The 21,992-nt window shown below is 46.3% G+C and overlaps 1 protein-coding gene across 1 annotated transcript in view; it reads right to left on the bottom strand.

Annotated features, from left to right (window-relative positions):
* The window catches only part of LOC112254655 (disco-interacting protein 2 homolog B-A), a 90,739-nt gene that overhangs the window by 19,902 nt on the left and 48,845 nt on the right, over positions 1-21,992 (bottom strand). The window contains exons 7-18 of the mRNA XM_042323716.1: positions 19,715-19,834; positions 19,307-19,504; positions 8,839-8,930; positions 8,248-8,358; positions 6,447-6,570; positions 2,194-2,303; positions 2,016-2,118; positions 1,816-1,880; positions 1,639-1,732; positions 1,312-1,431; positions 947-1,061; positions 585-724 (exon numbers count right to left, since the gene is read on the bottom strand). Coding sequence (XP_042179650.1) covers positions 585-724; positions 947-1,061; positions 1,312-1,431; positions 1,639-1,732; positions 1,816-1,880; positions 2,016-2,118; positions 2,194-2,303; positions 6,447-6,570; positions 8,248-8,358; positions 8,839-8,930; positions 19,307-19,504; positions 19,715-19,834 — 1,392 coding nt within the window. The remainder of the gene's footprint in view (positions 1-584; positions 725-946; positions 1,062-1,311; positions 1,432-1,638; positions 1,733-1,815; positions 1,881-2,015; positions 2,119-2,193; positions 2,304-6,446; positions 6,571-8,247; positions 8,359-8,838; positions 8,931-19,306; positions 19,505-19,714; positions 19,835-21,992) is intronic.

Genomic DNA, 21,992 nt, shown 5'->3' with positions numbered 1-21,992 from the left:
CACAGAGACAGGCTTCACTATACACATCAGACACAGAGACACTCTTTACTATACACATCAGAGCTGCAGACACAGAGACAGGCTTCACTATACACATCAGAGCTACAGACACAGATACAGGCTTCACTATACACATCAGAGACACAGAGACAGGCTTCACTATACACATCAGAGCTGCAGACACAGATACAGGCTTCACTATACACGTCAGAGACACGGAGACAGGCTTCACTATACACATCAGAGCTGCAGACACAGATACAGGCTTCACTATACACATCAGAGACACAGAGACAGGCTTCACTATACACATCAGAGCTGCAGACAGAGATACAGGCTTCACTATACACAGAGATACAGAGACAGTCAGATGCACACAATAATGCAGAAACCTATTTACACATAAAGAAACAAAATGGACATGCCGTGGAGGTGATTTGGAATCCCCCTCTCGTGATGAGTGACTGTAGCCAGGCCTGAGACTTCTAAGCCAGTTACACACATACAAATGGATTTCCCTCCTGATATCTTTCCCCATTTCTCCCGCTATTCTACACTGTGCACCCCTTATCCCCTCTCCTCACCTCCAGGTATCACGTGACCCACATCCTGCACAGTGAGGGCAGAGTTCTTGTCCTCCGCATTGACCCTGATGACCCCGTGACTTAGACCCCCCATGGAGAGGATGGCCCTGGCTGGGAGGGGCGTCCCCGGCACCCCCGGCCTGGGCACAGGACAGGAATTTTATAGAAAAATATACACATACTGCTGAAAGACGATCCTTTTATCCATACATGCTTTCAATCATTGAAGGTGCAGTATGTAACTTTAATTTACTCCCATTTGTCCAGAGGCAAATCAGGGTACTACAAACACATTTTGCCAAGTAGCAAAACAAAACACAAACTGTTACATTCGCCAAGAAGACCCATCAGGCCTATCCTACCTGCGGATGGCCACCGTCATGGCCTCAGGGGAGGTGGCACAGGGACAGATGACCTCTGGCTTCAACCCGTGGATCTGGAACACGTTGAGGAAGGCATCACATGATGACACCGACCCTAAGGGAGAGACACAGATAGAGACATCTCACAACACTGACCATTTTTAGAGGGAATCTATTCTAACCATACAGTGCTTTGTTTTTCACTTGCAATTGTCCTATTGCATGTGGGACGTTTGCTCTATGTCAGCCCCACTGACAGCCTGGAAGTTGCCATGCAGACCAGTTCCAAGCATGTCTGCCACCTGTAGTTCCAGTGTGGCTTCCAGAGACTACATTTCCCTGCATGGACTACATTTCACACTCACAGGGGTTGGCTCCATCAGCAACAATGAGCATGTGCAGTGATTCCAGGCTGGTGTCCCTCTGTTCCCTGTGTGCCATCATGGCCCAGTGCAGGTCACGACACTTCACCAAGGCAACGCGCGCTACGGGGGAAGAGGGACAAATGAGTACATTAACCTCACAGTGTTCTCATGGTCACAGAGAGAGAGAGAGAGAGAGAGAGAGAGAGAGAGAGAGAGAGAGGAGAGAGAGAGAGAGAGAGAGAGAGAGAGAGAGAGAGAGAGAGAGAGAGAGAGAGAGAGAGAGAGAGAGAGAGAGAGAGAGAGAGAGTGTGGAGGTGGTGTAACTACCTTTGTGTATGTGGACCCTCTGAACCCAGGAGAGAGGGCAAGCCTTCATCACAGCATAGGGCACACTGATGGTGTGGATCCTGTTCATTACACTCTGAAAGAAGAACAAAATACAACTTATGAAATGAAAATACATATGATATGAAATCAGTTTACCAGTAACTATTATCCTCCCACCGTGAGAACTCCATGCCACAGGCCCATGTCCTTTTTAAAGTCCAGAACGTTCACTAGGGTCTCACCTAAGAACAGAAACAGATACGTCCCTATGAGAAGCATCCTTTAAACACTTGTTCCCTGTGTATCATCCTCATACAGATGCCATAAACTTACTCTCACGATAGAGTATGCCTCTCTCATATAGAGTAGTTCCTCACCCTCACAGTAGTTGCAGGCCTGGGTCAGTGCTTGACAATGGGTCAACATGGCCACCTTAGACACAGCCACACCCATCACTGTGCCCTCCTTACTAGCCTTGTACTAGAGGGAGAGAAAACACAATTACTTAAGATTAGATTAGGAGTACACACATATGCACGTGCACACACATCTCACCTCTATGTATGCAGGGTCAGTGTTCGCTGTAGGGATGTGGGGCTGCCAGTCCTTGCCAGGTTTGGTGAGGTACTTGGAATCTGTCACCACCCACTTTAGCCGAGGCCAGCCTATAAGAGACAGTCAATATCATACACCAGCCAATCAACTTCATTAAAAAGAGACTCGTAACGAAAGAGATAAGGTATCACATTTGGAACTCGAGAGACAATAGTTGTGTTTGAGATCGACCAGATTGCAGTCGCCGACTCGATGACTAAAACCACCTGGCTTCCTAAATGACTAATCATTATTATTTGTAGATCAGTCAGTCTACTTAGTCAGTCAGCTGTGACGGAGTGACAGATAATAGGTCTGCGAACCTAGAATTCTTTACAATCAGATGCCGACGGCATTAGCTACCAAGAGAATTCTCTTCGATTATAATCACAGTCGTTAACACCCCCCCCCAGCCTATAGACAGAAACTAAAACAGGAAACGCCCGTGCTCAGGTCTGTTCAACGTTGGTCCGACCAATCTGATTCCACGCTTCAAGATTGCTTTGATCACGTGGACTGGGATATGTTCCAGATAGCGTCGAACAACAACATTGATGTATACGCTGATTCGGTGAGAGAGTTTATTAGCAAGTGCATTGGTGATGTTGTACCCACGGTGACTATTAAAACCTTCCCAACCAGAAACCGTGGATTGATGGCAGCATTCGCTCAAAACTGAAAGCACGAACCACTGCTTTTAAATCAGGGCAAGGCGACTGGTAACATGACCGAATACAAACAGTGTAGCTATTCCCTCCGCAAGGCAATTAAACAAGCTAAGCGTCAGTATAGAGATAAAGTAGAGATGCAATTCAACGGCTTTGACATGAGAGGTATGTGGCAGGGTCTACAGTCAATCACGGACTACAAAAAGAAAACAAGCCCAGTCGCAGACCCCAATGTCTTGCTCCCAGACAGACTAAACAACTTCTTTGCTCGCTTTGAGGACAATACAGTGCCACTGACACGGCCCGCTACCAAAACCTTTTTTTAACCCCCTTTTTCGTGCTATCCAATTGTTAGTAGTTACTGTCTTGTCTCATCACTGCAACTCCCGTACGGACTTGGGAGAGGCGAAGGTCGAGAGCCATGCGTCCTCCGAAACACAACACACCCAAGCCGCACTGCTTCTTGACAAAGCGCGCAACCAACCCGGAAGCCAACCGCACCAATGTGTCAGAGGAAACACAGTACACCTAGCGACCTGGTCAATGTGCACTGTGCCCGGCCCGCCACAAGAGTCGCTAGTGCACGATGAGACAAGGATATCCCTGTCGGCCCTGTCTCAACACTGCGGCCCCACAAGGGTGCGTTCTCAGCCCTCTCCTGTACTCCTTGTTCACCAATGACTGTGGGGCCATGCACACCTCCAACTCAATCATCAAGTTTGCAGATGACACTACAGTGGTAGGCTTGATTACCAACAACGATGAGACGGCCTAGAGGGAGGAGGTGAGGGCCCTTGGAGTGTGGTGTCAGGAAAATAACCTCACACTCAACGTCAACAAAACAAAGGAGATGATCGTGGACTTCAGGAAACAGCAGAGGGAGCACCCTCCTATCCACATCGACGGGACAGTAGTGGAGAAGGTGGAAAGTTTGAAGTTCCTCGGCGTACACATCACGGATGAAGAGACGCAACAGCGCCTCTTCAACCTCAGGAGGCTGAAGAAATTTGGCTTGTCACCAAAAGCACTCACAAACTTTTACAGATGCACAATCGAGAGCATCCTGTCGGGCTGTATCACCGCCTGGTACGGCAACTGCTCTGTCCACGACCGTAAGGCTCTCCAGAGGGTCGTGAGGTCTGCACAACGCATCACCGGGGGCAAACTACCTGCCATCCAGGACACCTACACCACCTGATGTCACAGGAAGGCCAAAAAGATCCTCAAGGACAACAACCACCCAAGCCACTGCCTGTTCACCCCGCTATCATCCAGAAGGCGAGGTCAGTACAGGTGCATCAAAGGTGGGACCGAGAGACTGAAAAACAGCTTCTATCTCAAGGCCATCAGACTGTTAAACAGCCATCACTAACATTGAGTGGCTGCTGCCAACATACTGACTCAAATCTCTAGCCACTTTAATAATAAAAAATTGGATGTAATAAATGTATCACTAGTCACTTTAACCTTTTGTGACTAGGGGGCAGTATTTTCATTTTTGGAAAAATAACGTTCCCGTAGTAAACGGGATATTTTGTCAGGACAAGATGCTAGAATATGATTATAATTGACAGCTTAGGATAGAAAACACTCTAACGTTTCCAAAACTGTAAAAATATTGTCTGTGAGTATAACAGAACTGATTTTGCAGGCGAAAGCCTGAGAAAAATCCAATCCGGAAGTGACTCATCTTTTGAAAGCTCTGCGTTCCAATGCGTCCCAATTGAGCAGTGAATGGGCTATCAACCAGATTACTTTTTCTCCGTATTCCCCAAGGTGTCGACAGCATTGTGACGTAGTTTTACGCATTTATGTTGAAGAATACCCGTAAGCGGCTACATTGCGCAAGTGGTCACCTGATGCTCTCAGAGTGATTCTCGCGTAAAATACAGAGGTAGCCATTATTCCAATCGGTCCTACTGAAAAACCAATTGTCCCGGTGGATATATTATCGAATAGATATTTGAAAAACACCTTGAGGATTGATTATAAACAACGTTTGCCATGTTTCTGTCGATATTATGTAGATAATTTGGAATATTTTTCGGCGTTTTCGTGACTGCAATTTCCAGGTGATTTCTCAGACAAATGTGAAGAACAAACGGAGCGATTTCGCCACAATAATAATATTTTTGGAAAAAAGGAAGATTGGCAATCTAACTGGGAGTCTCATGAGTGAAAACATCCCGAAGCTCATCAAAGGTAAACGATTTAATTTGATTGCTTTTCTGATTTCCGTGACCAAGTTACCTGCTGCTAGCTGGACAAGATGCTATGCTAGGCTATCGATAAACTTACACAAATGCTTGTCTAGCTTTGGCTGTAAAGCATATTTTGAAAATCTGAGATGACAGGGTGATTAACAAAAGGCTAAGCTGTGTCTCAATATATTTCACTTGTGATTTTCATGAATAGGAATATTTATGTCCGTTGCATTATGCTAATTAGTGTCAGTCGATGATTAGCTCCCGGACCTGGGATGGGGAGTCACTACAATGCCACTTTATATAATGTTTACATACCCTACATTACTCATCTCATATGTACAGTGGCGAGAACAAGTATTTGATACACTGCCGATTTTGCAGGTTTTCCTACTTACAAAGCATGTAGAGGTCTGTAATTTTTATCATAGGTACACTTCAACTGTGAGAGACGGAATCTAAAACAAAAATCCAGAAAATCACATTGTATGATTTTTAAGTAATTAATTAGCCTTTTATTGCATGACATAAGTATTTGATCACCTACCAACCAGTAAGAATTCCGTCTCTCAGAGACCTGTTAGTTTTTCTTTAAGAAGCCCTCCTGTTCTCCACTCATTACCTGTATTAATTGCACCTGTTTGAACTCGTTACCTGTATAAAAGACACCTGTGCACACAATCAATCAAACCTTTCCACAATGGCCAAGACCAGAGAGCTGTGTAAGGACATCAGGGATAAAATTGTAGACCCGCACAAGGCTGGGATGGGCTACAGGACAATAGGCAAGCAGCTTGGTGAGAAGGCAACAACTGTTGGAGCAATTATTAGAAAATGGAAGAAGTTCAAGATGACGGTCAATCACCCTCGGTCTGGGGCTCCATGCAAGATCTCACCACGTGGGGGATCAATGATCATGAGGAAGGTGAGGGATCAGCCCAGAACTACACGGCAGGACCTGGTCAATGACCTGAAGAGAGCTGGGACCACAGTCTCAAAGAAAACCATTAGTAACACACTACACCGTCATGGATTAAAATCCTGCAGCGCATGCAAGATCCCCCTGCTCAAGCCAGCGCATGTCCAGGCCCGTCTCATCGCTCATCCATATATTTATATGTACATATTCTTATTAATTGCTTTACACTTGTGTGTAAAAGGTAGTTGTTGTGAAATTGTTAGATTACTTGCTAGATATTACTGCACGGTCGGAATTAGAAGCACAAGCATTTTGCTACACTCACATTAACATCTGCTAACCATGTGTATGTGACCAATATAATTTGATTTGATTTCACATTGATGCTCTGGAACACGGCCAGTAATAGAGGCAGCTTCTGACCTTTAAACTGTAGAATCTCTCCGGTGGGCATCTTGGGAAGTCCCTTCAGACAGATCTCACTGGTCAGAGCCAAACTCACACTACAGCTGCCCAACAGGAATCCTACCTGACTACTGCCTGCATCCTGGTGGCAGAACAACAATGACACATGGAGTAAATCACAGAGCAGATATACAGTTGCTTGCGAAAGTATTCACCCCCCTGGCATTTTTCCTATTTTGTTGCCTTACAACCTGGAATTAAAATGGATTTTGGGGGGTTTGTATCATTTGATTTACACAACATGCCTACCACTTTGAAGATGCTAAATATTTTTTATTGTGAAACAAACAAGAAATAAGACCCCAAAAAACAGAAAACTTGAGCGTGCATAACTATTCACCCCCCAAAGTCAATATTTTTTAGAGCCAGCTTTTGCAGTAATTACAGCTGCAAGTCTCTTGGGGTATGTCTCTATAAGCTTGGCACGTCTAGCCACTAAGATGTTTGCTCATTCGTCAAGGCAAAACTGCTCTAGCTCATTCAAATTGGATGGGTTCATATGGTGTACAGCAATCTTTAAATCATACCATAGATTCTCAATTGGATTGAGGTCTGGGCTTTGACTAGGCCGTTCCAAGACATTTAAATGTTTCCCCTTAAACTATTTGAGTGTTGCTTTAGCAGTATGCTTAGGGTCAGTGTCCTGCTGGAAGGTGAACCTCCGTCCCAGTCTCAACTCTCTGGATGATTGAAACAGGTTTCCCGCAAGAATTTCAAGAACTTGTATTTAGCACCAGCCATCCTTCCTTCAATTCTGACCAGTTTCCGATGAAAAACATCCCCAAAGCATGATGCTGCCACCACCATGCTTCACTGTGGGGATGCTGTTCTCAGGGTGATGAGAGGTGTTGGGTTTGCGCCAGACATAGCGTTTTCCTTGATGGCCAAAAAGCAACATTTTTGTCTCATCTGACCAGAGTACCTTCTTCCAAATGTTTGGGGAGTCTCCCACATGCCTTTTGGCAAACACCAAACGTGTTTGCTTATTTTTTTCTTTCAGCAATGGCTTTTTTCTGTCCACTCTTCCGTAAAGCCCAGCTATGTGGAGTGTATGGCTTAAAGTGGTTCTATGGACAGAAACTCCCATCTCTCCTGTGGAGCTTTGCAGCTCCTTCAGGGTCATCTTTGGTCTCTTTGTTGCCTCTCGGATTAATGCCCTCATTGCCTGGTCTGTGAGTTTTGGTGGGCGGCCCTCTCTTTGCAGGTTTGTTGTGGTGCCATATTCTTTCCAATTTTAATAATGGATTTAATGGTGCTCTGTGGATGTTCAAAGTTTCTGATATTCTTTTATAACCTAACACTGATCTGTACCTCTCCACAACTTTGTCCCTGATCTGTTTGGAGAGCTCCTTGGTCTTCATGGTGCCCCTTGCTTCATGGTGTTGCAGACTTTGGGGCCTTTCAGAACAGGTGTATATATACTGAGATCATGTGACAGATCATGTGACACTTAGATTGCACACAGGTGGACTTTATTTAACTAATTATGTGTGACTTCTGAACGTAATTGGTTGCACCAGATCTTATTTAGGGGCTTCATAGCAAATACATATGCACACAAGTATTTTTTTTATTTCACTTCACCAATTTGAACTTTTTGTTTATGTCCATTACATGAAATCCAAATAAAAATCCATTTAAATTACAGGCTGTAATGCATCAAAATAGGAAAAATGCCAAGGGGGATGAATACTTTTGCAAGGCACTGTAACAGCATGTCAATGTCAGTTTGAATAAGTTCCAATGGCATGTCCCTTACCTTGCGAGACAGAGGTACCTCTATAGGGACAGGGATGACCTCAGCTAGCAGGCAGCCATAGAAGGCCACCAAAAACATCCCAGGGTCACTGTTAGGGTACACTAGAGCCACCTACAGGAGAAAATAAAACTAAGTTGATGTATGAACCTCAAAGGTCCACTATGCAGAAATTGTGCCGCCATTTCCTGGTTGCTAAAATTCAAATAGTTCGCCTCATTTCAGTTTATGTCAAAAAACAAGCAAGTATTCTGTAGTGTAAAGAATCATTGTACCATCTAAACCATTATCAAATATATTTTCTATAAGCAAAAATATTGTATTTTCAGCTGTTTGAAGCTGGTATACAAAATAAAATTAAAAGATGAAAAGTTTAAGCACGGGAAGCATAGAAATAGTGCACATAGAATATATCTACCGCTTCTTAGACATGTGCTCAATGAGAATGACAGATCTATAACAAAAATTTTGATGGGAATTTGGTCAGATTGACCAAAAAGTTACATATTGCAGCTTTAATTTATGGGACTGTTTTGACGCTATATCATTACGACACAGAGGGAAGTAGAAGTAGTGTGAGTAGGTGTGTCTCACCCTGTCCCCAGGCTTGAGGACCTGCTCGTTCTTGGGCCCCAGTTTATTGAGGAGGGTGTAGGCCAGCTTCACACTGCGGCTCCACAGCTTTCCTGATGGAGGGAGAAGGGGAGGAGGGAGGAGGAGAGAGGAAAGAGGGAGGGCGGGCATTGTAAATAACAGTGGCACACTCTGACAATCAATCTCATACTCCTCCTTTCATAACCCTCCATTACTTTGATTACTCTATCTACACCATGTCTACAGTATAGTACCAACCATATCCTAAAATAATATATGAAATAAATGATCCAGGGCCAGACCTTGAACCTCCCTATATAGTAAGTAGAGTTATTTAAATGTAAGCAATCATATTGCCGTGAGGGGATTAAGACTGTAACATACAGTACGTCAGTGTGTACAGGGATTTATGTGTGGGCCAAGTTTCTTACAGTACGTCAGTGTGTACAGGGGTTTGTGTGTGGGCCAAGTTTCTTACAGTACATCAGTGTGTACAGGGGTTTGTGTGTGGGCCAAGTTTCTTACAGTATGTCAGTGTGTACAGGGGTTTGTGTGTGGGCCAAGTTTCTTACAGTACGTCAGTGTGTACAGGGATTTGTGTGTGGGCCAAGTTTCTTACAGTACGTCAGTGTGTACAGGGGTTTGTGTGTGGGCCAAGTTTCTTACAGTACATCAGTGTGTACAGGGGTTTGTGTGTGGGCCAAGTTTCTTACAGTACATCAGTGTGTACAGGGGTTTGTGTGTGGGCCAAGTTTCTTACAGTACGTCAGTGTGTACAGGGGTTTGTGTGTGGGCCAAGTTTCTTACAGTACAGGGGTTTGTGTGTGGGCCAAGTTTCTTACAGTCAGTGTGTACAGGGGTTTGTGTGTGGGCCAAGTTTCTTACAGTACATCAGTGTGTACAGGGGTTTGTGTGTGGGCCAAGTTTCTTACAGTACATCAGTGTGTACAGGGGTTTGTGTGTGGGCCAAGTTTCTTACAGTACATCAGTGTGTACAGGGGTTCAAATCAAATCAAATTTTATTTGTCACATACACATGGTTAGCAGATGTTAATGCGAGTGTAGCGAAATGCTTGTGCTTCTAGTTCCGACAATGCAGTAATAACCAACAAGTAATCTAGCTAACAATTCCAAAACTACTACCTTATAGACACAAGTATAAGGGGATAAAGAATATGTACATAAAGATCTATGAATGAGTGATGGTACAGAGCGGCATAGGCAAGATACAGTAGATGGTATTGAGTACAGTATATACATATGAGATGAGTATGTAAACAAAGTGGCATAGTTAAAGTGGCTAGTGATACATGTATTACATAAAGATGCAGTAGATGATATAGAGTACAGTATATACGTATACATATGAGATGAATAATGTAGGGTATGTAAACATTATATTAGGTAGCATTGTTTAAAGTGGCTAGTGATATATTTTACATAATTTCCCATCAATTCCCATTACTAAAGTGGCTGGAGTTGAGACAGTGTGTTGGCAGCAGCCGCTCAATGTTAGTGGTGGCTGTTTAACAGTCTGATGGCCTTGAGATAGAAGCTGTTTTTCAGTCTCTCGGTTCCAGCTTTGATGCACCTGTACTGACCTCGCCTTCTGGATGATAGCGGGGTGAACAGGCAGTGGCTCGGGTGGTTGTTGTCCTTGATGATCTTTATGGCCTTCCTGTGACATCGGGTGGTGTAGGTGTCCTGGAGGGCAGGTAGTTTGCCCCCGGTGATGCGTTGTGCAGACCTCACTACCCTCTGGAGAGCCTTACGGTTGTGGGCGGAGCAGTTGCCGTACCAGGCGGTGATACAGCCCGACAGGATGCTCTCGATTGTGCATCTGTAGATGTTTGTGAGTGCTTTTGGTGACAAGCCGAATTTCTTCAGCCTCCTGAGGTTGAAGAGGCGCTGCTGCGCCTTCTTCACGATGCTGTCTGTGTGGGTGGACCAATTCAGTTTGTCTGTGATGTGTACGCCGAGGAACTTAAAACTTACTACTCTCTCCACTACTGTTCCATCAATGTGGATAGGGGGGTGCTCCCTCTGCTGTTTCATGAAGTCCACAATCATCTCCTTAGTTTTGTTGACGTTGAGTGTGAGGTTATTTTCCTGACACCACACTCCGAGGGCCCTCACCTCCTCCCTGTAGGCCGTCTCGTCGTTGTTGGTAATCAAGCCTACCACTGTTGTGTCGTCCGCAAACTTGATGATTGAGTTGGAGGCGTGCGTGGCCACGCAGTCGTGGGTGAACAGGGAGTACAGGAGAGGGCTCAGAACGCACCCTTGTGGGGCCCCAGTTCTGAGGATCAGCGGGGTGGAGATGTTGTTGCCTACCCTCACCACCTGGGGGCGGCCCGTCAGGAAGTCCAGTACCCAGTTGGACAGGGCGGGGTCGAGACCCAGGGTCTCGAGCTCGATGACGAGCTTGGAGGGCACTGTGGTGTTGAATGCCGAGCTGTAGTCGATGAACAGCATTCTCACATAGGTATTCCTCTTGTCCAGGTGGGTTTGTGTGTGGGCCAAGTTTCTTACAGTACGTCAGTGTGTACAGGGGTTTGTGTGTGGGCCAAGTTTCTTACAGTACATCAGTGTGTACAGGGGTTTGTGTGTGGGCCAAGTTTCTTACAGTACGTCAGTGTGTACAGGGGTTTGTGTGTGGGCCAAGTTCCTTACAGTACATCAGTGTGTACAGGGGTTTGTGTGTGGGCCAAGTTTCTTACAGTACGTCAGTGTGTACAGGGGTTTGTGTGTGGGCCAAGTTTCTTACAGTACATCAGTGTGTACAGGGGTTTGTGTGTGGGCCAAGTTTCTTACAGTACGTCAGTGTGTACAGGGGTTTGTGTGTGGGCCAAGTTTCTTACAGTACATCAGTGTGTACAGGGGTTTGTGTGTGGGCCAAGTTTCTTACAGTACGTCAGTGTGTACAGGGGTTTGTGTGTGGGCCAAGTTTCTTACAGTACATCAGTGTGTACAGGGGTTTGTGTGTGGGCCAAGTTTCTTACAGTACGTCAGTGTGTACAGGGTTTGTGTGTGGGCCAAGTTTCTTACAGTACGTCAGTGTGTACAGGGGTTTGTGTGTGGGCCAAGTTTCTTACAGTACGTCAGTGTGTACAGGGGTTTGTGTGTGGGCCAAGTTTCTTACAGTACGTCAGTGTGTACAGGGGTTTGTGTGTGGGCCAAGTTTCTTACAGTACGTCAGTGTGTACAGGGGTTTGTGTGTGGGCCAAGTTTCTTACAGTACATCAGTGTGTACAGGGGTTTGTGTGTGGGCCAAGTTTCGTACCGTATGTCAGTGTGTACAGGGGTTTGTGTGTGGGCCAAGTTTCTTACAGTACGTCAGTGTGTACAGGGGTTTGTGTGTGGGCCAAGTTTCTTACAGTACATCAGTGTGTACAGGGGTTTGTGTGTGGGCCAAGTTTCTTACAGTACATCAGTGTGTACAGGGGTTTGTGTGTGGGCCAAGTTTCTTACCGTATGTCAGTGGGTACAGGGGTTTGTGTGTGGGCCAAGTTTCTTACAGTACGTCAGTGTGTACAGGGGTTTGTGTGTGGGCCAAGTTTCTTACAGTACATCAGTGTGTACAGGGGTTTGTGTGTGGGCCAAGTTTCGTACCGTATGTCAGTGTGTACAGGGGTTTGTGTGTGGGCCAAGTTTCGTACCGTATGTCAGTGTGTACAGGGGTTTGTGTGTGGGCCAAGTTTCTTACAGTACATCAGTGTGTACAGGGGTTTGTGTGTGGGCCAAGTTTCTTACAGTACATCAGTGTGTACAGGGGTTTGTGTGTGGGCCAAGTTTCTTACAGTACATCAGTGTGTACAGGGGTTTGTGTGTGGGCCAAGTTTCTTACCGTATGTCAGTGTGTACAGGGGTTTGTGTGTGGGCCAAGTTTCTTACAGTACATCAGTGTGTACAGGGGTTTGTGTGTGGGCCAAGTTTCTTACCGTATGTCAGTGGGTACAGGGGTTTGTGTGTGGGCCAAGTTTCTTACAGTACATCAGTGTGTACAGGGGTTTGTGTGTGGGCCAAGTTTCTTACAGTACATCAGTGTGTACAGGGGTTTGTGTGTGGGCCAAGTTTCTTACAGTACATCAGTGTGTACAGGGGTTTGTGTGTGGGCCAAGTTTCTTACCGTATGTCAGTGGGTACAGGGGTTTGTGTGTGGGCCAAGTTTCTTACAGTACATCAGTGTGTACAGGGGTTTGTGTGTGGGCCAAGTTTCTTACAGTACATCAGTGTGTACAGGGGTTTGTGTGTGGGCCAAGTTTCTTACCGTATGTCAGTGGGTACAGGGGTTTGTGTGTGGGCCAAGTTTCTTACAGTACATCAGTGTGTACAGGGGTTTGTGTGTGGGCCAAGTTTCTTACAGTACGTCAGTGTGTACAGGGGTTTGTGTGTGGGCCAAGTTTCTTACAGTACGTCAGTGTGTACAGGGGTTTGTGTGTGGGCCAAGTTTCGTACCGTATGTCAGTGTGTACAGGGGTTTGTGTGTGGGCCAAGTTTCTTACAGTACGTCAGTGTGTACAGGGGTTTGTGTGTGGGCCAAGTTTCTTACAGTACATCAGTGTGTACAGGGGTTTGTGTGTGGGCCAAGTTTCTTACAGTACATCAGTGTGTACAGGGGTTTGTGTGTGGGCCAAGTTTCTTACCGTATGTCAGTGGGTACAGGGGTTTGTGTGTGGGCCAAGTTTCTTACAGTACGTCAGTGTGTACAGGGGTTTGTGTGTGGGCCAAGTTTCTTACAGTACATCAGTGTGTACAGGGGTTTGTGTGTGGGCCAAGTTTCGTACCGTATGTCAGTGTGTACAGGGGTTTGTGTGTGGGCCAAGTTTCGTACCGTATGTCAGTGTGTACAGGGGTTTGTGTGTGGGCCAAGTTTCTTACAGTACATCAGTGTGTACAGGGGTTTGTGTGTGGGCCAAGTTTCTTACAGTACATCAGTGTGTACAGGGGTTTGTGTGTGGGCCAAGTTTCTTACAGTACATCAGTGTGTACAGGGGTTTGTGTGTGGGCCAAGTTTCTTACCGTATGTCAGTGTGTACAGGGGTTTGTGTGTGGGCCAAGTTTCTTACAGTACATCAGTGTGTACAGGGGTTTGTGTGTGGGCCAAGTTTCTTACCGTATGTCAGTGGGTACAGGGGTTTGTGTGTGGGCCAAGTTTCTTACAGTACATCAGTGTGTACAGGGGTTTGTGTGTGGGCCAAGTTTCTTACAGTACATCAGTGTGTACAGGGGTTTGTGTGTGGGCCAAGTTTCTTACAGTACATCAGTGTGTACAGGGGTTTGTGTGTGGGCCAAGTTTCTTACCGTATGTCAGTGGGTACAGGGGTTTGTGTGTGGGCCAAGTTTCTTACAGTACATCAGTGTGTACAGGGGTTTGTGTGTGGGCCAAGTTTCTTACAGTACATCAGTGTGTACAGGGGTTTGTGTGTGGGCCAAGTTTCTTACCGTATGTCAGTGGGTACAGGGGTTTGTGTGTGGGCCAAGTTTCTTACAGTACATCAGTGTGTACAGGGGTTTGTGTGTGGGCCAAGTTTCTTACAGTACATCAGTGGGTACAGGGGTTTGTGTGTGGGCCAAGTTTCTTACAGTACATCAGTGTGTACAGGGGTTTGTGTGTGGGCCAAGTTTCTTACCGTATGTCAGTGTGTACAGGGGTTTGTGTGTGGGCCAAGTTTCTTACAGTACATCAGTGTGTACAGGGGTTTGTGTGTGGGCCAAGTTTCTTACAGTACATCAGTGTGTACAGGGGTTTGTGTGTGGGCCAAGTTTCTTACAGTACATCAGTGTGTACAGGGGTTTGTGTGTGGGCCAAGTTTCGTACCGTATGTCAGTGTGTACAGGGTTTGTGTGTGGGCCAAGTTTCGTACCGTATGTCAGTGTGTACAGGGTTTGTGTGTGGGCCAAGTTTCGTACCGTATGTCAGTGTGTACAGGGGTTTGTGTGTGGGCCAAGTTTCTTACAGTACGTCAGTGTGTACAGGGGTTTGTGTGTGGGCCAAGTTTCGTACCGTATGTCAGTGTGTACAGGGGTTTGTGTGTGGAGGCCAAGTTTCTTACAGTGTGTCAGTGGGTACAGGGGTTTGTGTGTGGGCCAAGTTTCTTACAGTACATCAGTGTGTACAGGGTTTGTGTGTGGGCCAAGTTTCTTACCGTATGTCAGTGTGTACAGGGGTTTGTGTGTGGGCCAAGTTTCTTACAGTACATCAGTGTGTACAGGGGTTTGTGTGTGGGCCAAGTTTCTTACAGTACATCAGTGTGTACAGGGGTTTGTGTGTGGGCCAAGTTTCTTACAGTACATCAGTGTGTACAGGGGTTTGTGTGTGGGCCAAGTTTCTTACAGTACGTCAGTGTGTACAGGGGTTTGTGTGTGGGCCAAGTTTCTTACAGTACATCAGTGTGTACAGGGGTTTGTGTGTGGGCCAAGTTTCTTACAGTACGTCAGTGTGTACAGGGGTTTGTGTGTGGGCCAAGTTCCTTACAGTACATCAGTGTGTACAGGGGTTTGTGTGTGGGCCAAGTTTCTTACAGTACGTCAGTGTGTACAGGGGTTTGTGTGTGGGCCAAGTTTCTTACAGTACATCAGTGTGTACAGGGGTTTGTGTGTGGGCCAAGTTTCTTACAGTACGTCAGTGTGTACAGGGTTTGTGTGTGGGCCAAGTTTCTTACAGTACATCAGTGTGTACAGGGGTTTGTGTGTGGGCCAAGTTTCTTACAGTACGTCAGTGTGTACAGGGGTTTGTGTGTGGGCCAAGTTTCTTACAGTACATCAGTGTGTACAGGGGTTTGTGTGTGGGCCAAGTTTCTTACAGTACGTCAGTGTGTACAGGGGTTTGTGTGTGGGCCAAGTTTCTTACAGTACGTCAGTGTGTACAGGGGTTTGTGTGTGGGCCAAGTTTCTTACAGTACGTCAGTGTGTACAGGGGTTTGTGTGTGGGCCAAGTTTCTTACAGTACGTCAGTGTGTACAGGGGTTTGTGTGTGGGCCAAGTTTCTTACAGTACGTCAGTGTGTACAGGGGTTTGTGTGTGGGCCAAGTTTCTTACAGTACATCAGTGTGTACAGGGGTTTGTGTGTGGGCCAAGTTTCGTACCGTATGTCAGTGTGTACAGGGGTTTGTGTGTGGGCCAAGTTTCTTACAGTACGTCAGTGTGTACAGGGGTTTGTGTGTGGGCCAAGTTTCTTACAGTACATCAGTGTGTACAGGGGTTTGTGTGTGGGCCAAGTTTCTTACAGTACATCAGTGTGTACAGGGGTTTGTGTGTGGGCCAAGTTTCTTACCGTATGTCAGTGGGTACAGGGGTTTGTGTGTGGGCCAAGTTTCTTACAGTACGTCAGTGTGTACAGGGGTTTGTGTGTGGGCCAAGTTTCTTACAGTACATCAGTGTGTACAGGGGTTTGTGTGTGGGCCAAGTTTCGTACCGTATGTCAGTGTGTACAGGGGTTTGTGTGTGGGCCAAGTTTCGTACCGTATGTCAGTGTGTACAGGGGTTTGTGTGTGGGCCAAGTTTCTTACAGTACATCAGTGTGTACAGGGGTTTGTGTGTGGGCCAAGTTTCTTACAGTACATCAGTGTGTACAGGGGTTTGTGTGTGGGCCAAGTTTCTTACAGTACATCAGTGTGTACAGGGGTTTGTGTGTGGGCCAAGTTTCTTACCGTATGTCAGTGTGTACAGGGGTTTGTGTGTGGGCCAAGTTTCTTACAGTACATCAGTGTGTACAGGGGTTTGTGTGTGGGCCAAGTTTCTTACCGTATGTCAGTGGGTACAGGGGTTTGTGTGTGGGCCAAGTTTCTTACAGTACATCAGTGTGTACAGGGGTTTGTGTGTGGGCCAAGTTTCTTACAGTACATCAGTGTGTACAGGGGTTTGTGTGTGGGCCAAGTTTCTTACAGTACATCAGTGTGTACAGGGGTTTGTGTGTGGGCCAAGTTTCTTACCGTATGTCAGTGGGTACAGGGGTTTGTGTGTGGGCCAAGTTTCTTACAGTACATCAGTGTGTACAGGGGTTTGTGTGTGGGCCAAGTTTCTTACAGTACATCAGTGTGTACAGGGGTTTGTGTGTGGGCCAAGTTTCTTACCGTATGTCAGTGGGTACAGGGGTTTGTGTGTGGGCCAAGTTTCTTACAGTACATCAGTGTGTACAGGGGTTTGTGTGTGGGCCAAGTTTCTTACAGTACGTCAGTGTGTACAGGGGTTTGTGTGTGGGCCAAGTTTCTTACAGTACGTCAGTGTGTACAGGGGGTTTGTGTGTGGGCCAAGTTTCGTACCGTATGTCAGTGTGTACAGGGGTTTGTGTGTGGGCCAAGTTTCTTACAGTACGTCAGTGTGTACAGGGGTTTGTGTGTGGGCCAAGTTTCTTACAGTACATCAGTGTGTACAGGGGTTTGTGTGTGGGCCAAGTTTCTTACAGTACATCAGTGTGTACAGGGGTTTGTGTGTGGGCCAAGTTTCTTACCGTATGTCAGTGGGTACAGGGGTTTGTGTGTGGGCCAAGTTTCTTACAGTACGTCAGTGTGTACAGGGGTTTGTGTGTGGGCCAAGTTTCTTACAGTACATCAGTGTGTACAGGGGTTTGTGTGTGGGCCAAGTTTCGTACCGTATGTCAGTGTGTACAGGGGTTTGTGTGTGGGCCAAGTTTCGTACCGTATGTCAGTGTGTACAGGGGTTTGTGTGTGGGCCAAGTTTCTTACAGTACATCAGTGTGTACAGGGGTTTGTGTGTGGGCCAAGTTTCTTACAGTACATCAGTGTGTACAGGGGTTTGTGTGTGGGCCAAGTTTCTTACAGTACATCAGTGTGTACAGGGTTTGTGTGTGGGCCAAGTTTCTTACCGTATGTCAGTGTGTACAGGGGTTTGTGTGTGGGCCAAGTTTCTTACAGTACATCAGTGTGTACAGGGGTTTGTGTGTGGGCCAAGTTTCTTACCGTATGTCAGTGGGTACAGGGGTTTGTGTGTGGGCCAAGTTTCTTACAGTACATCAGTGTGTACAGGGGTTTGTGTGTGGGCCAAGTTTCTTACAGTACATCAGTGTGTACAGGGGTTTGTGTGTGGGCCAAGTTTCTTACAGTACATCAGTGTGTACAGGGGTTTGTGTGTGGGCCAAGTTTCTTACCGTATGTCAGTGGGTACAGGGGTTTGTGTGTGGGCCAAGTTTCTTACAGTACATCAGTGTGTACAGGGGTTTGTGTGTGGGCCAAGTTTCTTACAGTACATCAGTGTGTACAGGGGTTTGTGTGTGGGCCAAGTTTCTTACCGTATGTCAGTGGGTACAGGGGTTTGTGTGTGGGCCAAGTTTCTTACAGTACATCAGTGTGTACAGGGGTTTGTGTGTGGGCCAAGTTTCTTACAGTACATCAGTGGGTACAGGGGTTTGTGTGTGGGCCAAGTTTCTTACAGTACATCAGTGTGTACAGGGGTTTGTGTGTGGGCCAAGTTTCTTACCGTATGTCAGTGTGTACAGGGGTTTGTGTGTGGGCCAAGTTTCTTACAGTACATCAGTGTGTACAGGGGTTTGTGTGTGGGCCAAGTTTACAGTACATCAGTGTGTACAGGGGTTTGTGTGTGGGCCAAGTTTCTTACAGTACATCAGTGTGTACAGGGGTTTGTGTGTGGGCCAAGTTTCGTACCGTATGTCAGTGTGTACAGGGGTTTGTGTGTGGGCCAAGTTTCGTACCGTATGTCAGTGTGTACAGGGGTTTGTGTGTGGGCCAAGTTTCATACCGTATGTCAGTGTGTACAGGGGTTTGTGTGTGGGCCAAGTTTCTTACAGTACGTCAGTGTGTACAGGGGTTTGTGTGTGGGCCAAGTTTCTACCGTATGTCAGTGTGTACAGGGGTTTGTGTGTGGGCCAAGTTTCTTACAGTATGTCAGTGGGTACAGGGGTTTGTGTGTGGGCCAAGTTTCTTACAGTACATCAGTGTGTACAGGGGTTTGTGTGTGGGCCAAGTTTCTTACCGTATGTCAGTGTGTACAGGGGTTTGTGTGTGGGCCAAGTTTCTTACAGTACATCAGTGTGTACAGGGGTTTGTGTGTGGGCCAAGTTTCTTACAGTACATCAGTGTGTACAGGGGTTTGTGTGTGGGCCAAGTTTCTTACAGTACATCAGTGTGTACAGGGGTTTGTGTGTGGGCCAAGTTTCTTACAGTACATCAGTGTGTACAGGGGTTTGTGTGTGGGCCAAGTTTCTTACAGTACATCAGTGTGTACAGGGGTTTGTGTGTGGGCCAAGTTTCTTACAGTACATCAGTGTGTACAGGGGTTTGTGTGTGGGCCAAGTTTCTTACAGTACGTCAGTGTGTACAGGGGTTTGTGTGTGGGCCAAGTTTCTTACAGTACGTCAGTGTGTACAGGGGTTTGTGTGTGGGCCAAGTTTCTTACAGTACATCAGTGTGTACAGGGGTTTGTGTGTGGGCCAAGTTTCTTACAGTACATCAGTGTGTACAGGGGTTTGTGTGTGGGCCAAGTTTCGTACCGTATGTCAGTGTGTACAGGGGTTTGCCAGTGATGTCCAAGGCGGTGAGGGCGGGGCTCTTGCCCTGTGTGGCCCCCCAGCGAACCAGGGCAGCCTGGAGGGCAGGGGGCCAGTTACTGACCACCCCCAGGGGCTCCCCCTTCACTGGGATGATCGGACGTCCCTCTGGCCGCGGGGTGTTGGGGTCCGGCTGAGGCACTGGAGGAGGAGACGGGGAGCAGTATTAACCAGAGAGCACCTTTGAGGTTGGTACAGAGCAGTGGAAATAAAAATATTGTAGGTGACATTGACAGATATATAGTCTGATCCCAGATCTGTTTGTGCAGACTGGAGTTGGCAAGACTGCACTAACAGATCTGGGACCAGGCTAAGAGAGATCTACTGATTGAAGAATAAATGGTGACTCACCCTCTACAATTTCCTCCTGGTCGTCCATGAAGAACTCACTGAGGGGGGGCCTCTTGGGCCTCTTCAAAGTGTTGAGCAGCTGCTGAATCTTAGTGGACACCCTGCTGTTAACCGGGACACCTGGAGGGTGGGGGGTGGGTGGTCCGACAAACACTGTCACACACACACTCTCCCTGCACCGATACACAAAGCCTTCATTTCACACACAACTCTGGCTTGCCTTATTTCGCCAGAACATTTCTCCACTCTCAGTCTGCTAGTTTTTAATCAACATCATAATTTTCCACTGCAAGCTGGCCCTTGGGAGTGGTCAATTCTTAAATTATTTTTAGAACGAAAGCCAGTAGACAAAGGGCTCCCTCTACACCAGGACTGGGAGGGTCGGAGTGAGGTAGATGGGAATAGGAATCATTGGATTCATAATTGGAAAACACATGAGGATTCATCCGTTTCAGAGGATGGTTCTGGTTTCAGAGATCTACTATTCTCCCTAAAATCATAGGGTACAGAGGGTAAGAACAAATCACAAAGGCACAAACAGTACACAGACGTACAGTGAGGGAAAAAAGTATTCGATCCCCTGCTGATTTTGTACGTTTGCCCACTGACAAAGAAATGATCCGTCTATAATTTTAATGGAAGGTTTATTTGAACAGTGAGAGACAGAATAACAACAAAAAAAATCGAGAAAAACGCATTTAAAAAATGTTAGAAATTGATTTGCATTTTAATGAAGGAAATAAGTATTTGACCCCTCTGCAAAACATGACTTAGTACTTGGTGGCAAAAACCAATGTTGTCCCACTCCTCTTTGCAGATCTTCTCCAAGTCATTAAGGTTTCGAGGCTGACATTTGGCCACTCAAACCTTCAACTCCCTCCACAGATGTTCTATGGGATTAAGGTCTGGAGACTGGCTAGGCCACTCCAGGACTTTAATGTGCTTCTTCTTGAGCCACTCCTTTGTTGCCTTGGCCGTGTGTTTTGGGTCATTATCATGCTGGAATACCCATCCACGACTCATTTTCAATGCCCTGGCTGAGGGAAGGAGGTTCTCACCCAAGATTTGACGGTACATGGCCCCATCCATCGTTCCTTTGATGCGGTGAAGTTGTCCTGTCCTCTTAGCAGAAAAACACCCCAAAGCATAATGTTTCCACCTCCATGTTTGACGGTGAGGATGGTGTCTTGGCCTCATAGGCGGCATTCCTCCTCCTCCAAACACGGCGAGTTGAGTTGATGCCAAAGAGCTCCATTTTGGTCTCCTCTGACCACAACACTTTCACCCAGTTGTTCTCTGAATCATTCAGATGTTCATTGGCAAACTTCAGACGGGCATGTATATGTGCTTTCTTGAGCAGGGGGACCTTGCGGGCGCTGCAGGATTTCAGTCCTTCACGGCGTAATGTGATAACATTGTTTTCTTGGTGACAATGGTCCCAGCTGCCTTGAGATCATTGACAAGATCCTCCCGTGTAGTTCTGGGCTGATTCCTCACCGTTCTCATGATCATTACAATTCCATGAGGTGAGATCTTGCATGGAGCCCCATGCTGAGGGAAATTGACAGTTATTTTGTGTTTCTCCCATTTGCGAATAATCGCACCAACTGTTGTCACCTTCTCACCAAGCTGCTTGGAGATGGTCTTGTAGCCCATTCCAGCCTTGTGTAGGTCTACAATCTTGTCCCATCTTTGGAGATCTTTCTGATTGAGAGGGGGTCAAATACTTATTTCCCTCATTAAAATGCAAATCAATTTATAACCTTTTTGACGTGCGTTATTCTGTCTCTCACTGTTCAAATGAACCTACCATTAAAATTATAGACGGATCATTTCTTTGTCAGTGGGCAAACGTACAAAATGTCACACCCTGACCATAGTTTGCTTTGTATGTTTCTATATTTTGGTTGGTCAGGGTGTGATCTGAGTGGGCATTCTATGTTGGATGTCTTGTTTGTCTATTTCTATGTCTGGCCTGATATGGTTCTCAATCAGAGGCAGGTGTTAGTCATTGTCTCTGATTGGGAACCATATTTAGGTAGCCTGGGTTTCACTGTGTGTTTGTGGGTGATTGTTCCTGTCTCTGTGTTTTGCACCAGATAGGACTGTTTTAGGTTTTCGCACGTTTGTTGTTTTGTTAGTTTATTCCTGTACAGTTTCTTTATTAAAGTACAATGAATAACAACCACGCTGCATTTTGGTCCGCCTCTACTTCACCTAAAGAAAACCGTTACACAAAATCAGCAGGGGATCAAATATTTTTCCCTCACTGTATATA

The sequence above is a fragment of the Oncorhynchus tshawytscha genome, linkage group LG07, assembly GCF_018296145.1.
Source record: "Oncorhynchus tshawytscha isolate Ot180627B linkage group LG07, Otsh_v2.0, whole genome shotgun sequence".
Classification (NCBI taxonomy): domain Eukaryota; kingdom Metazoa; phylum Chordata; class Actinopteri; order Salmoniformes; family Salmonidae; genus Oncorhynchus; species Oncorhynchus tshawytscha.
Note: the sequence above shows the minus strand (reverse complement) of the source record. Positions and strands in the feature narration are given on the sequence as shown.